The 16,730-nt window shown below is 38.7% G+C and overlaps 3 protein-coding genes and 1 pseudogene across 3 annotated transcripts; 2 read left to right on the top strand and 2 right to left on the bottom strand.

Annotated features, from left to right (window-relative positions):
- Positions 1-1,356: 1,356 nt before the first annotated feature.
- Positions 1,357-4,031, bottom strand: LOC121775337 (rhodanese-like domain-containing protein 4, chloroplastic). The gene is made up of 8 exons (XM_042172414.1): positions 3,351-4,031; positions 2,674-2,776; positions 2,519-2,587; positions 2,350-2,418; positions 2,186-2,260; positions 2,024-2,104; positions 1,712-1,936; positions 1,357-1,605 (listed from the first exon to the last, which is right to left on the bottom strand). Exons 1-8 carry the CDS (start codon positions 3,947-3,949, stop codon positions 1,558-1,560), a joined length of 1,269 nt encoding a protein of 422 aa, XP_042028348.1. The 5' UTR covers positions 3,950-4,031; the 3' UTR covers positions 1,357-1,557.
- A 938-nt stretch (positions 4,032-4,969) lies between these two features.
- LOC121775290 (protein WHAT'S THIS FACTOR 1 homolog, chloroplastic-like) lies at positions 4,970-6,935 on the top strand. Its single transcript, XM_042172346.1, has one exon. The coding sequence runs from the start codon at positions 5,163-5,165 to the stop codon at positions 6,741-6,743; it is 1,581 nt and encodes a 526-aa protein (XP_042028280.1). The 5' UTR covers positions 4,970-5,162; the 3' UTR covers positions 6,744-6,935.
- Positions 6,936-10,465: 3,530 nt separating this feature from the next.
- Positions 10,466-13,544, top strand: LOC121774182 (annotated as a pseudogene).
- Positions 13,545-13,751: 207 nt separating this feature from the next.
- On the bottom strand, positions 13,752-15,651 carry LOC121775561 (zinc finger CCCH domain-containing protein 1-like). Its single transcript, XM_042172647.1, has 3 exons — positions 15,501-15,651; positions 14,147-14,982; positions 13,752-14,032 (listed from the first exon to the last, which is right to left on the bottom strand). The coding sequence occupies exons 1-3, from the start codon at positions 15,553-15,555 to the stop codon at positions 13,928-13,930; spliced, it is 996 nt and encodes a 331-aa protein (XP_042028581.1). The 5' UTR covers positions 15,556-15,651; the 3' UTR covers positions 13,752-13,927.
- Positions 15,652-16,730: the final 1,079 nt, after the last annotated feature.

Raw genomic sequence — 16,730 nt, 5'->3', positions numbered from 1 at the left:
GTCATACCATTAGAAGCATAGTAAGTTTGTTTACTCATAAAACTTTCTTTGAACTTTTTCAATTTTGCTTCTTGGTTTTTCTAATATATGTTATAACATTAAATCTTACTTATTATAATATTTAACCAAAAATATTTTTTCTGTAGTTATAAAATAATTATTTATAGAACAAATCAAATTTTTATCTTCATAATTTATAATCTCAACTTAAAATAGTTGAGAATAAAAAGATACTAAGTTCTTAATGGGTTCGGGGACAAAATAGGAAGAAACAAAAGGCCTCTAGTGAGTAATTTGAAGTTCAATCATTTAGAGGTGATGTATCTAGATCCCGTGGCTTTGTACCAAAAAAAACATGTAATAGTTCACCACAATAGTTAATGACATACTCCTCCATGTCCCACAAACAAAGATTTTGGGAAAAGACATAGATTTTAATGTTAAATTAATATACTTAATAAAGTATATGAAAGATAGAAAAATGATAGTAATATTTGTAAATAATAAGACTCATATAGTCAATAATGTACTCCAAAATATATACTAAAATTATTTCCAAAATAAAAATAGGCTAATTTTGTGGACATATAATATTGACAAAAATAAACTATTTTTTGAAGAAAAGGAGTATAATTATGTCGAAATAAATAATACAAAGTATATTTGGAGACTTATTAAATTCTAATTTTATCATATAAATTTATTCATGTGGGGTGTGATCCGTTGCTAACTTTTTCTTAAGTCGCTAACTCATTAATGTAATGTATTAAAAATGTCAACACGATGATACTGAAATGTCAACATAAACTTAAGTTGATATTTTAATACATTATGTTGATATTGATATTTAAATGTCAGCACATGTTATTAAAATGTCAACACAAATATATGTTGACATTTTAATATGACAGTGTTGACATTTTTAATTCACTACGTTGATGAGTTAGCAAGTTAATAATTTAAGAAAAGTTAGCATTTTAACGCATCTCTATTCACGTGCATATATGCAATATATTAGAAATATAACAAAATTACATTTAATTTAATAGTATATAATTTTAAAAATAATTTAATTTGAAATATCAAGTAATATACTCCATCGTCTCTTAAAAATAGACAACTTTTGTCATTTTAAGATGTCCCTTAAAAATAGACCAATTCTATTTAAGGAATTTTTTTTTCTCTAATGAATTAAGTCTCATTCTCCGCTAACTTTTTCTAATAACTTTTTCTTTCTCTCTCTATTACTTTATTAATTTTGTATTAACACTCGTGTCATTTTAAATGTTGTCTATTTTCTAAGAGACGGAGGGAGTACTGTATTTTCAAAGAGAAACACTTTCGACAGGCGTCATGTCTCGTGATCTCATCCATCCAAAATTCTTATCCATGAGCCAAAATTTGATTTTAGTTATACAATAAGAGTAGTTCATATTTAAATATATTTATATGTTAAATGAAATACTAAACATAAACTCTATGAATGTGTCTTTTAGTACTCAGGATTAACCATAATATGTCGAAAGATGATCCGAGCTTCCACTAGTGGCAATTGCATCAAGGTGGTGATGGTGTGGGCGATGAAGGAGGCTTATAATCAGGATACTGCAATCACACACAAATACTCCATAATAATGCCTTTAGATCAAAATTATACACGTGACATGTATGGATGAACGAAGGCTACAAAAAATACGAAAAAACAACTCACATTAGGATATGGCGAAAGTGGCCTTGGTAGTGTAGGGAGGGACTCTTCTTCAGGGACAGAATCTACTGCTTCTGCAGTAGGTATAGGGTTTGGCTCGGCTTCAGGTGAGACATTGATAGCCTCAACGACAGGCTCGGATTTCATGACATCGTGCCCACCAAGTGCAGGATCCCGAAGGCCCTTGTTATTAGCAGGCAGTGCAGGTAGAATTGCCTTCCCAATTTGCTACAACAGTCGAGCCAAACAAGGTGAAGCGTGTTAAATGACCATATCGAAGAAGGGATGAAACACGAAATGTAACATGATCACTACCTGGATATCGTCCACAAGCTCCTTTGGAGCAACCTTGGTGTTTAGAAGCTCTTCAAATTGCTTGATAGTTACCTTTCTATCCTGTGAATTAAAAGAAAAAAATCCCACAATTAAAGATGTTTGAGTATTCAAACTCAAATCATGAGGAAGTAAGGTTACTACCTCCGCAAATAGGAGTTTCTTGCTGACAAACTGCACAAGAGCAGCTGAACCCAGAACTTGGAGAATTGTTTCAGCCTACAAGAAAAGGGAATTGAAGACCTTACATCATTTTTTTGATCAAGCATCTATCATAAAAAAAATTCAACTTTTTTATGAATTTCAACCTCTGCAAAAGCAAATAAACCAAGACCAGCAGCAGCTGCAGCAATGCCAAGTGCCACAGGCACACCCTCCTACATATGCAAAACATGAAACAAAGCTATGACTTTGAAATTAAACCATCATCAGCATTCATTCTTGTAACAAGTGATGGTGTGGTTTGGAAATATTCACCCCAAAGGTATCAATGACACTAGTGATATCAAACGTTGTCGTCGGAACTATCCAAGGGAGGCCGCTATTCTGCATTTCGAAGATATTGCTAAGTTTCATATGCTTCACGTTCATTCTATTTCTAGCTAGAGAATGAAAAGGTGTCCGAAACTAACCACCCATCCTCTTGATCCTTCTGCACCATCTTTGATTGCATACGCAGCTTTGAAGCCATTCGACGTCACCAGCTCCGCTACAATCTCAGCATTCCCATCAAATCTGGCTTCAACAAATCTCTTAAAACATTAAAATACAGATTCACAGAGAATGATCATTGATAAATCCATGGCATAATAACAACTATAGTCTAGCAAGGGCTCAAACTAGTTAACTCTCAAGTAACATTCCACTAATACTTCCAACAACATCAAGAATCATACTTTTTCACAACTCAAAATTGATTGAATATGAAAAACACAGGGGCTTTGGGGCTAAATACATAACTCATACGTAATGTTTCACTTGTGTTTCATATTAGTACAGAAAGCTTGAAGTTTACATAAATCATATAAAAATGTTCCATCCATATTTCAATTTAGTACATTCCATTATATGTGTTTAAACGGCATTAACTCTTTGTATACAAAATGTTTCATCATTGTTTCATGTTGGTACAAAAAGAATTTATGATTCTTTCATATTAGTACAAAAAATTTCATATAACGAAATGTACTAGATTAAAACACAATGAAACTTTTTGTATGATATATGTAAACTTCAAACTTTTTTACTAATATGAAGCAAAGGTGAAACATTTTGTATGAGCTACGTATTTACCCCGAAAAACACATACTTGTCCAATACAAACAATGTGGTAGTCTGTGGCTCCTTAAACTTGAGATTCAGCTTGTTCAAGAACCCCAGCTTGTCATCGCTGCTGTACGGAACCGCCACCACCTTCTTCTTAAGGCCTCTGAGATTGGGGCTTCCCGTCTGCTTGATCTCAGCCGTCGATCTTATATCAAGCAGCTGAGCATTAGCACCATCCCCCAATTTGGCATAGGCCGCCTTCGCGCTCTCCGCTCCCCACCGCTGCGTATTGCGGAGAATCTGAGCGACCACCACCGGCACCGCCACAACCGCCGCCCCGCCGCCGGCGATTATGGGATTCTCGGCGGCGAAACGGATCACACCGTCAATTACTCCGCCGACATCGAAATCGGTCTGCTGCTGCAGCGCTTCAGCTGAGCCGGAGGTGAGAAGCGAAGAGAGCAGAGCTAAGCCGGCGCCGAGAGCTCTTGAAGCGGAGGTTGAGTGATTTGAGGTGGTGCATTTTGGGAAAGGTTGATTCTTGGAGGGAGAAAGGGTGAGAGATGTGGGAGTCTTGTTGGGGTCTGTTTGGTTGGCTAGAATTGGTATCGGTTTCACTCCAACTGCGTTCAGGGCTTCCATTTTGCAGGCCAAAATTCTTCGACTTGAGCTTCCAACGTTCTGGAAAGTTTTGAAGAGGCCAACTTTTTGGGGGGTGGAGTGCTGAGGTGGAATGCAGTGGAGGAAGATGACCAGTTGCAGATTGCCACGTGGCACAGTGGATGATCAGTTGTTTTGAGATTGTGTGGCTGAGAAACCATGCTTGGGTTTCTTATCTTTACTTATATGGGAGAAATTTGTTTTTGCGGTAATAGTAGTAAGAACTGAAGAAAATGGGAAAAAGAAATTATGAAAAATGGTTAAATTTTAATGCTTCATGTTATATTTTTAACAAAATTCAAAGAGTAAATTATGAAAGATGGAATTTTTTTAATAATTATCTTATTTATTTATGTGCAGATATGATAACCAATTCAAGATATGTGAATAAAAGACAATGTCCAATTGAGTTCGAAACAATATTTTGCTAACGTGATTTAAACCAGCTGACGCATCAATGCATAGTTATTTCTAATTTTGAAAAGTGTGAGATGGACCAAATTTGACCATCTATATTAATTTATTTAATAATTTTCCTTTATTAATTTATTTAATCTTTTCTCAAATCATTTTTTTTTATTTAATCTTTTCTCCAACTATTAACTTGTACTAAAACATAACAAATAATGCAAATGTACTTAGTTTTGGTACATCAAAAGCTACACCTAGTTTTGGTAAAATCTAACAAATTATGCAAATGGACTAAGTTTACATATTCGAATATTCCTCCGTCCCATTCAAGATTTCCATCTTTTCTATTTAGTTTATCTCATTTGAGATGTTCACTTTCTATATTTGAAAATAAATCTCACTCATTAAAATATTCAACTATTTTTTCTTCTATTTATTTTACCTAACAACTTCTCCTAAAATATCTTGCTATTAAAAAATGTGAAGTAGAGGAAGGAAGTACTAAAATTAAAAGATTTTTTGTGCAGGGGTAAATTTGGAAATGTGCATATCCATCAATCTATTGCCGGATGAAGATAAAATGGAAAATGAGAAATATATCTTGAAAGAGGGGTTTTGTGATAAACCCTAGCTAAACCTCCCAGGTCAGTCATTCCACGAATTCAATTCTCTTCTCGACTGATTCGTGAACACATCACACATAGATTCGATTAGGGATAATTTCTGGTGTTAATTGTTGCGATATATTGATATATGTTCCCTGCTAGATAGTTTCAAATTGATTATGAAGCCTAAATTCTTACTTTCCTCCCCCAAATTGCCACCATCACCTTGTGCTGTCCCATTTTTTCTTTCCTGTACTTCACCCCCACTTCTGAAATGTAAACCGTATGTGAATTTCAGTTTATCAACTACCTGTGGAAATTTAAGCAAGACTCCGTTTTTGGGCCAGAATTTAGTTTTGAAGGGAAATAATGAATCTCGGACAAACTCGAGGAAATATTTTCCGGTTATCAGAGCTGGTGTTGCGAAGAGGAGGAAGGAGCTTCCGTTTGACAATGTGATTCAGAGGGATAAGAAGCTGAAATTGGTGTTGAAGATTAGGAAGATTTTGATGAGTCAGCCGGATAGGATTATGGCGCTTCGTGAGCTGGGTAGATTTAGAAAAGCTTTAGGGCTGCAAAAAAAGAGGCGGTTTATCGCGTTGTTGAAGAAATTTCCGGCCGTGTTTGAGATTGTAGAAGAAGGTGTTTATTCACTTCGGTTCAAGTTGACTCCTGAGGCTGAGAAGCTTTACCTCGAGGAGATGAAGATTAGGAATGAAATGGAGGATTTGCTGGTTATTAAGTTGAGGAAATTGTTGATGATGTCGATTGATAAGCGGATTCTGTTGGAGAAGATTGCTCATTTGAAGACTGATTTGGGGCTTCCGTTGGAGTTTAGGGATACTATATGTCAACGATACCCACAGTATTTCAAGGTTGTTGCAACAGGACGAGGGCCTGCGCTGGAGTTGACTCATTGGGATCCTGAGCTTGCTGTGTCTGCAGCAGAGATTGCCGAAGACGAGAATAGGCTGAGAGAAGTGGAAGAGAGAGATTTGATTATTGATCGTGTGCCTAGGTTCAATAGAGTTAAGCTACCAAAAGGGCTTCATCTTTCGAAAGGTGAGATGAGAAGGATTTCTCTGTTTAGAGATATGCCTTACATTTCACCTTATTCTGATTTTTCGGATTTGAGGCCTGGTAGCCCTGAAAAGGAGAAACATGCTTGTGGTGTTGTTCATGAGATCTTGAGCCTCACTCTTGAGAAGAGAACACTTGTGGATCATTTAACCCATTTTCGGGAGGAATTTAGATTCTCCCAACAGCTAAGAGGCATGTTGATAAGGCATCCGGATATGTTCTATATCTCTCTCAAGGGGGATAGAGACTCAGTTTTCCTCCGTGAAGCTTATCGTGATTCTGTGTTGTTAGATAAAGACAAGATGCTGCTTATCAAGGAGAAGCTTCGCGCACTTGTTAATGTTCCAAGATTCCCCAAGAGAAATGTTCGAAGGACTGACTCAGGTGAAGCTGAAGGAACAGGGCAAGAAGACATGTCAGATGAAGATGATTTAGATGAGTGGTCTGACATTGACAATGTGGGAAGCGATGAAGATGGCGATGGAGAAGATTATGATGATGAATGGAGCGATGATGATGACGACGACGTGCCTCCAGACTTCAATGATGGACAAGATGAGCCATTGCCTAGTTTAGAAATGAGCAAACCAGCTGGTAGAGTTAATGGCGCAACGAAGAAGAGTGATGATAAAGTTCTTGCTCCTGTTTTCCCAGATGGCACACTAAGAGAACGCTGGTAAATATGAGGTTTATTATGTCTACAGATCAATAGGTCCATCTCAAGGTACTGCTCAAGAATAAAAGGAATTAATACACAGTCATTGCTTGTTTTGATCTTGTTGTATCTTTCTTTCAATTAGTTTATATATAAGATGTATTATGTAGAACTTCTTATCCATGTGAAAATGCATCTTACTTTTCTTATATGTAAACATATGATCTTGAAATTTCAGTCTACCTTCTTTTCGAAACTCTATGTGCTTTTATTTTGCATGGTTGCATTTTCACATTATGCAGTGTGCTACATTTCCTTGTTCATATAACTATTCTTATTCTAAAGTAAATGTCCACCTCATTGTTCTCTATATGCTATAATGGGCCAAAGTCGTACTACAACATGGATGTATGATTTTCACTTTTGTTAAAAAGAAGCAGAAAGTATATCACCAGTGGAATTTCATTTATTGAGGATATGGTTCAATAATTGAAAGGGCAAGCTATCATCCCGGTTGAAGTTTGATGGAGTACTTGATATGGAAGTTTCTGAGAGATTTCATGCTAACTCAGATTACCATGCTAAGTTACTAACAGACATATTTCCTCTAGAGTGAAACGTACAGTGTCTGATGCTCTAGCTTGATGTTTTGCACCCATCTTCTTAGTTTTGTAGCTATGATCTTGATGAGTCATTTAATCAAGCTGATTATGGTTCTTATGTCATATATATTGCTGTTTCCTTTTTTATTTGCTCCTCACAAAATGGATACGATCTTGTAATAAAAAAAGATAATTTTACATTGGCTGCTCTACTTGCTTGTTCTGTTGCCCTACTTTATATGCTTTATGTCAAAAGTAGACAGTAACATCCATTCAGAATAAGATATGAAATGTTTCTCTGTTTATATGGTACATCTGGCACCAATAATGCACATTATCTATGTGTATGTGTTAGTAAATTCAAATGGGGGGGACCTCAGAATTTGATAACATGGTTTTTCTGTTAGTACCTAACAAAATTTGCCGTGATTATTAATCTTATAATCCCCCAATAATCCTTCTTTCCTATTTGCTACTCTGTTGTACAAAAATCATAAATCATAAATTGATGAGCAAAGCTTATTTTGGCTCTGTATATGTCTTCTTTAGTTGAATGGAGATCAAACATACTTCCATGGATTCCTCAATACCATGTGTTTCATGTGTTACTAGTTTACTACTGATATCTCTGTGAGGAACACTACAAATCTTTTTTGTTTGTGAAAGTGTGGGGACCTCAAAATTATGGACAAGGGTGAATACCAGGTAAATAAAATAACCTACTTCAACTTTCTTTTTTTCTTTATAGTGCTAACAATGTTGGTTATGTTTGTTCAGGAAAAGTTTTTCCAGAGTGAATGTGCGTGCCATGCAGACGAGGTATTACAAATTTACACGTATTTATTCAACAGAACACAGATTTATCAACCAAAAGAGCTTATCTTTCTATATATCACACTATTATTGAATCTTTTTATGATGGGATTTCAGATCTTAGATTTGTTTAATATTCCCATACTCAACTTATCTGTTGCTTTCAACAGCAGGCAAAAGTATGAGACGCGGCACCTCTGAATTTTCTCATATTTAGGTAAATGTAGGTAAAAGCAAATTATATATGTACACCTATCCAAAAACATGCGAGTTTTCTATTTATATAATGACTCATTGACATACATGCTTCAACCCAAATTCTTTCAAATGCATCCATTCACTCATGCTAGATCAAGGGGTCAAAAGGAATCGAACACGATAAATAATTGAGATAGATGCCTGAGATGCTTCATTCTTGGTTTGGAGGGTTGACTTCTGTGTCTGAGGGCCATATCTTTTTTCTGCTTAGATTAGGAACATATATCATGAATCAATCGAATCTGGTTTGGCCATTCATGTCTAGTACCTAAGATATTTAGGTCCCACCATACTTTTTATCCGAGCCTTCGCAATTTCTCTCGACTTGTGGCTATAAATAGGCTTCTACATTATTGCATAATGTTTATACCCTCATCCATAGCTTACTTCCGATGCATTAGGTATATCGTTCGAAAGCTACGATTGCTATTCTCCCTCAAGGGCTTCTGGCCCTTTGCATGCTTAGTTTCTTCAAGAAACGGTATCTAAAAGAATGGTAGTGACCAGTGATGAAACTTGGCCAGGAGGCATTGGGGGAGATGTAACAATCCAAGGTTTTGCAGCTTTGCTTTCACTTGTTTTCCACCACTGGAGCTTTTGTTGTCTCTCTCCCTCGAGGGTTTCTGGTGTAGTCGTAATGAAATTACGCCCAGACCCTTGAGGGTTGGAGACAACAGAATCTTTCTGTGGTTCTCTGCAGCCTAGGAGATCAAGTTGTATTTCTCATCTTTCGGGTTTGTGTGTTGCGTGCATGCCTGCTTTTCTGCTGGATGTTTATGAACAACTGTTTTTTCAAGAACTGACCGCTGTTTGTAGGAATCGTTGTTGGACCGAGTGCAGAGATTCATTCATGGATGATCAAAGATGGAGATTGTGTGGAAGTTTGTTTCTTAGATTGTGGGACTGAGAATTGAGAACTGGCCTACCTTACTCTCTGTTGATTCTTGTTTCCTTGATTTTCTTTCTATGCAGAGAGGTTAATTAGAAGTTGGAACAAGGAATCTTGTAGCTTTTGCAGATTTGGTATAATATCCCTGCAAAGGAAATTTCCCATTTGCTCTATGCTTTAATTATTTATTAGACGTCCGTTGTGATTGTACGCAAAAATAAATAAAATCTATACAGTTGATGAATCTTAATAGCCGTACAATAGGTAGTAAGCACATGGATCTTTAAATAATAGGGTAACTTGATAAAAGAAATTATAAAAGTTTTGTCAAATTCTAATCCATCCTATCAAAAATTGATCTGTTCTCAAAATATATTATAATGAAAAGTTCTACTAGTCTACTAATGTTTTATTATTCATATTATTCAATTAAACGATGTTACTAGTATTTTATTTATATTATATACTCTTATATAATACTCCATATTATTTATTTTATTGGAGATGATATTAATGTAGGGGTATAATTTTTTGACTATATTAATACAATTTTACTACGGAATAAATAAGAACGAATCAAAATTTCATAATTTTTCTGGCTAATTATAAAAGTTGCTTCCTTTGTCCCCGATCAATTGTCCACTTTGATTCCGGCATGAGTTTTAAGAAATGTAAAAAAAAGTGGATTAAAAAAGTTAGTGAAATATGAGTCTCACTTTTATTTATTGGTTTTATATTAAAATGCGAGTTTTATAAGTTAGTGGAATATGAGGCCTAAAGTGGACAAATAACAGGGACCGGATGAAAATAGCAAAAGTGAACAATTAATGTGAGACGGAGGGAGTCCATGATACACCAAATTTTTTTATCAAAATTTATAATTTTTCCGATAAATTACTAGATCCATTGTTGTTCACTTTTAACGACAATGTGGAGTATATAATTTTTAATTCTATGTAGTATTAAAAAGTTGAATTTTATGTGAAAATACACTCCGTATATCAAAAATCAAGTACTTGTACACTTTGGAAAAAAAATGTGTTCAATTTAATTTTTAAAAAATGCTAATTTTGTACATTTAGAGGTGATTATTCCCAAAAGTTAGTAGTAATTCTAAATTAGCATCAAACAAATCATTAAAAGAGAATAATAAAGATCTGAGAGTGATTCTTCACTTCAGTGATTCATTTATCTTTAGTTGGGATAACCTTATCCACAGACACAGACAAAATCTCTATTACAGCACATCTCTCTCTTTCCATGTTAACTCCCTCCAGATTTCTTTACCAACCGCCATGTCTTGAGCTGCAGACGACTCCTTGCCAATAAAGTACAGATTCTGAGCTTAAATGGAAGCCATAAATACATTTCATCACTTACCACATAGAAATTTCACCACCAAATTCAGCCAGCTAAAATCTGCAGCAGTGTGTGTTGTTGACACTGCTTCTCCTCCGCCTTCATTTCCCAACAAATTGTCCAACCTTTCTTCACTCGGTACAGCCAAAGCAAGACATGCCCATATCATAAAAATGCCAAACGAGGAAGATTCAGACATCAAGGTGCAGTCTTTGATCACATCCTATTTGGAGCTCCAAGACTTCCACTCTGCAGCCATGGTGTTCTTCCTTGATTTGGAGCACAACTACTTGCACTGGAACACTTTCTTGGAGGATTTCAAGAATAAAGGTGGAGACCCCACTGAGATTCTCCAAGTTTCTGCTGAATTACACAATATGGGAGTGGTTTTTGGGAGTGAAAATCTAACCATGCTTCTCAAAATGTGTGCAAACCTGAGGGATTCATGGCTAGGTCTGGAGATTCATGTCTGCCTAATCAAGAGAGGCTTTGATAAAGATATGCATGCAAAAGCTGCATTGATGAACTTCTATGGGAGCTGTTGCGGTTCGGATTCAGCTAAAAAGGTGTTCCATGAAACATCGGATCACACATCTCTGTTGTGGAATGAAGCTGTTTTGGTGGCTCTGAGGAATGAGGAATGGTTTAAGGGTGTCGATGTCTTTCGACGTATGCAGTTTTCGTCCACGGAGGTTGACAGCAATGCTTTCACCATTACTGGAGTTGTTCAAGCTTGTGGGAAGATAGGAGCTCTTGATGAGGGGAAGCAGCTACATGGATACATCCTGAGAAAAGCAATCGAATCGAATTTATCCATATGCAACTCACTCATCTTTATGTACTCAAAAAATGGTAATGTCAAACAAGCACGAGCTGTATTTGATCTTGTGCAAAATCGAAACCTATCTACGTGGAACGCAATCATCTTTGGTTATGCAGCACATGGTCATCTTGAAGACGCATGGGAGCTATTGCGTGAAATGGAAACTTACAGTATTAAGCCGGATATCGTCACTTGGAACAGCCTTCTGTCTGGGCATCTTCATCATGGATCATGCCAAGAAGTGCTCAACATCTTACAGCATATGCAGAATGGGGGTTTTAAGCCAAACAACAGGTCCATGACCACGGTTCTTCAAGCTGTGAGTGAGCTTCATTACCTCCACCTTGGACAGGAAATTCATTGCTTTGTTATAAGAAATGGGATTGATTCTGATATTCATGTAATCACTTCATTGCTAGACATGTATGTGAAGAATGATGACTTAAATAGTGCTCGAGCTGTTTTTGATGGCATTGAGTGTAGAAACATCTTTGCTTGGAACGCGATGATTTCTGGATATTCATTCAAGGGGGATTTTGAGAAAGCTGACAAACTCATGAAGCTTATGAAGGGAGAAGGAGTCGAACCAGATCTAGTCACATAAAACAGCATGGTGTCTGGCTACTCAGTGGCAGGGCGAATTGATGAAGCCCTCGACGTGATGAAGCAAATCAAGGATTCAGGGTTAGCTCCCAATGTGGTTTCATGGACTGCTCTTATATCAGGCAGTTGCCAAAACGGATACCACAGACAAGTGCTAGACTTCTTTTACCAGATGCAAGCTGAAGGTGTGAAGCCAAACTCGGCTACTATTGCAAGCTTATGTAGAGCTTGTGCAGGCTTGTCTCTTCTGCAGAGGGGAAAAGAGGCGCACTGCATTAGTATAAGAAATGAATATGTAGAAGACGTATTTGTGTGTACGTCCCTCATCGACATGTATAGCAAGTGTGGCAGTTTGGAGACTGCTTACCGTGTTTTTCAGGCAGCCGAGAACAAAACATTAGCTTCCTGGAACTCCATGATAATGGGATTTTCTTCGTATGGCCATGGGAAGGAAGCGATCTCTCTGTTCCACAGAATGCGGGAAGAAAAGAAACTCCAGCCAGATCCCATAACCATGACAGCTCTGCTCACAGGATGCAAGCATTCTGGTTTGATTGATGAAGGATGGAGACTCTTCGACAGCATGAAGACAGAATGCGGGATAACTCCAACCATTCAACACTATTCCTGCATGGTGGATCTTCTTGCAAGGGCAGGATATCTTGATGAAGCATGGGATTTCATCAGTCAGATGCCAGTAGAGCCCGATTCAACAGTCTGGGGCGCGATTCTTGGATCTTGTCGAACCCATGGCAGCCTCCAGCTGGGAGAGATTGCTGCAAAACAACTCTTTAAGTTAGAACCAGAGAATCCTGCTAACTATGTGCTGCTGATGAACATGTATACAGCTTCAGAAAGATGGGATGATGTAGACAGGGTCCGAGATTTGATGGAACGTCGTTCCCTGAAAATAGGAAATGTCTGGAGCTGGATAGAAATCAACAACACAGTATGTTTTTTCAGCATCAGGGATGCCACATCAAAGAGATGGAGAAGTCTATTTTGAACTGTATCATCTAGTATCTGATATCAAGAGCATGGGATACTTACCAGACACCAAATGTGTGCATCTGAACACTGACGACAAGAGAGAGAAGGAGAAGGCACTGCTTTCTCATACAGAGAAAAGAGCAATCACATTCGGCCTGATGCAAACGAAGACCAATACACCAGTCAGGGTGATCAAGAATACAACAATTTGTGCAGACCGCCACACCTTTGCCGAATACACTTCCCTGGCAAGAAAGCGCGAGATCATCCTCAAAGATGGCATACGGTTTCACCATTTTAAAGAAGGCAAGTGTTCCTGCAGAGAGTTGCTGCGATAAAACCTTGTAAAATTGTTAACTGAAACGAGCAAGAGACAATGAGTTGTTGCGCTGAAACCTTGTAAATTGTTAACTGAAACGAGCATGACAATTGTCTCTGTACATACCAAGAGGTGGAGATTACAGCAGTAAATATACAAAATTCTTTGTATCATTTTTGAGATGATGACATTGTTCCCATTTCCTGTGCTTTTACGCAAGTTCAGTGCCAAGTAAAAACAGAAAACGAAAATGGCAAAACCTGAATTGTAATCAAATTACAAAAAGTTTGGGGTGATTTTTTGAATAATTAAGAACAGAGTAACAGCAAGGGCATCCGTGCTGAATCGAGGTGTGTGTGAGAGAGAGAGAGAGAGACTGAAGAAAACATTCAACATGGCAATTAATTGTGAAGACTCTTCTCTGAGAATACATGACTAATTGTTCAATATACAACAGTATCATCAAAAAGGAAAAGTCGATACATGCAATAAAATTGATTTTACAATGAGAAGACAAAACAAACAGAATTTTGCCAATGCATTATTTGAGATGTCATTTTCCTTCGGCGGCCTTTCTCTTGCGTATCTCAAAGGCCGTATTGAATATCCCAAACGTAGGCTCGTTGCAAACAAAGCACTTCTTATTTTTTGCATGATGCTGTGTGAAAAAAAAACCATCATAAGCAAAAAAGCAAATTCATTTTGATTCTCTGTTATTTTGTAGAGATAAGATAAAAGCATAAACGAGCAAGGAAAGATCAAATTATAGTACCTTCAACGCACAATGCTCGCAGAAATAGTGCTTGCACTTGGTTACGACAGCATCCACAAAAGGCTCCCTGCAAATGAAGCAAGCAAATGGCAGCGCGTTCTCATCTTCCTCATCACTTGTTGCAGGACTGTCATCATCATCACCACCCTTATTTCCCATAGCCATTTTTCTAGCCCTCACCTTCTCCTTTTCGTCCCACTCCTGCTCAAGCTGCCAACCTGACTTGTAATCGCCTCTATCGTGCATAAACTTGCACGAATCTCCATAACCACAGTAGCCAGTTTCTTTATAGTCTTTACAAATGTCAGGCTGATAGTCAAACCTTGCCGACACTCTTATGTGGGCAGATGCCCTCAGAGGTCCGTGAGCTCCACCGGCTTTTTCGCTAGCAACAGTATGCTCTCTCCGGAATCCAGCCTTATAATCTGTATACCCATGTAAACCTTTATACAACTTCTCGTCTCCAGCACTCTTGTTCTTTCCCTTCAGTGCCGCTTCAGCTTGCTTCAGAACACGCTCTCTAATCGCCCGGGCATCCCTTGAGAAGTCGGTCTCTGTCTCTAAAGTGGCAGTCGCCCTACTATCATTTTGGACCTGAATTTCTCTGGATGACTCATACTCAAAGACAGATTCTTTCTGTTTTTCAGGCTCAGACCCTTTCGAAGTCTTCAACGGACCACTAGAAAATAGCAGCTTGTTGTCAGCTGCAGCCTGTTTCTTCTTATACACCACTGCGCTCCCAGAGTTAGAATCTTCTTCTTCGCCTTCCGCATCTTCAACGGCGGTTCGTTTCCTAATGTTCTTCCCCTTTGATGGCTTCCTAAAGAAATTGCACACTGGAAACGAGATCATTTCAGCATATGAATATCTCTAATTTGGGAAGAAATTGTCAAATCTATTCGGATTTCTCACATGAATACAGCTGACTTTAGTTTTAGACCAAAAAACATCTACTCCATTATGCATCAAAATCAAATACTCTGAGAATTAGAACTTCAAAATCGAACTCAGTGAAACCAGTGCATAAAATTTGAGGAAATAATCATACAGTGTCATTCCCCTTTAACAATTACAGTACCGAAACCCTAACTGCGGAACAAAATACTGAATTCACTCGCAATTCCCACACAAACTCCACATTCAAAGCGAATTACACCAAGGTAGAATAACAAACGAAATTCGAGCTACTAGATAACGATCCAAATCAACTTGGCTATGAATTAGAAACATAAATAAACGAACAAAATCAAACATAAGCATTGAATCTAGGCAAAAAAAAAATAGAAATTCAAACACACACCTTCGAGCATATAACTCTAAATTGCTACTAGGGAAAAAAAATTTCAGAACTCACCGTTAGAACCCTCACCGGTGGCGGCGGTGCCTCCATCAGCTTCCTCTCCCGACATAGTAGCGATTTCCTCTTTGTTTTTCGTTGCAGTTTTCACTCTTGTTGTGTAATGGGCCTGGGTTACTTTAATTAAATAATAATGGGCCCAAGGATATCCCAAACTAGCAGTTGTGAAATTACTATAAAGGCGTGCGCATTTTTACACAGCTGTCAAATTGAGCTTAGGAGCATCCACAACGGCGCCTAGCGCACCGCCTAGCCGAGCGCCGGTGCTAGGCGGTCGCTAAGAGAACCATTGGAGGAGCCGAAAACCGCCGAGCGGTTTTCCGGAAATCAATTTCGCCTAGCGCTAGGCGATCAAAATCCGCTGGGCTATGCGCTGGGCGATCCGCTCGGCTCCATGGCAGCGCCCGGATCGCCCAACGCATAGCCCAGCGGATTTTTTATTTTTTATTTTTAATTTTCGAAACACTATATATACGCAATTTGTACTTCATTTTCATTCGCACCACTTGTATTAACGAGTACTCTCTCTATCTTAATTTCTGTACAAGATCAACACCGAGAAATGGATCTGAACAACGAGCCTAGTTCAGGGACGAGCGGTTCTCAAACTCCCCCAATCCCCGTTGGAGGCGAATGGAATCAGATGCCTGGGTACTACAACATGTACCCGTGGCAGCAGATGCTACCCGGGATGCCGACCGGAGGGAGTCCGCCGGGGGGGTTCCCGACGATGCGGGGTTGGGCACCCAATATGCAGATGATACCCGGGGGAGGTTCGGCGACGCAGGGGACGCCGGGGGGCGTAACGGCGACGCAGGTGACGCGGGGGGACGTCTATCGCCCCAATTTTGATTTTTTGACTGCTTCGTCGCACACATCGACCCCAACGGATGCGCAGTTCACGCCGAGCGGTTTTGATGATTTTGCGTTGTCGGATTTGGGGTTTGATAGTCTCGGAGTTCCGGAAACTCCCGTTCAAACGGGGGGGAGCAGTGCAGGGTAGTGGCGCCCCAAAGAAGAAGGGCAAGGGAAAGAAGGTCGGGGAGTCGTCGCAGCCGGGTGGGGATGACCCCACGGTACAGAGAAGGTGGACGGACGAGGAGAACGTTGCGCTGTCAAAGGCGTGGGTGAGTGTTTGCGACGATCCTCTTGTTTCTAATAACCAGAGGATCGTCAACGTGTGGGGCAAGGTAGCAGCAGCCTACCAGCTATTTTGCCCGGAGGGGA

Source organism: Salvia splendens, chromosome 17, assembly GCF_004379255.2.
Source record: "Salvia splendens isolate huo1 chromosome 17, SspV2, whole genome shotgun sequence".
Lineage (NCBI taxonomy): Eukaryota > Viridiplantae > Streptophyta > Magnoliopsida > Lamiales > Lamiaceae > Salvia > Salvia splendens.
This window is presented reverse-complemented; position numbering and strand designations above follow the sequence as displayed.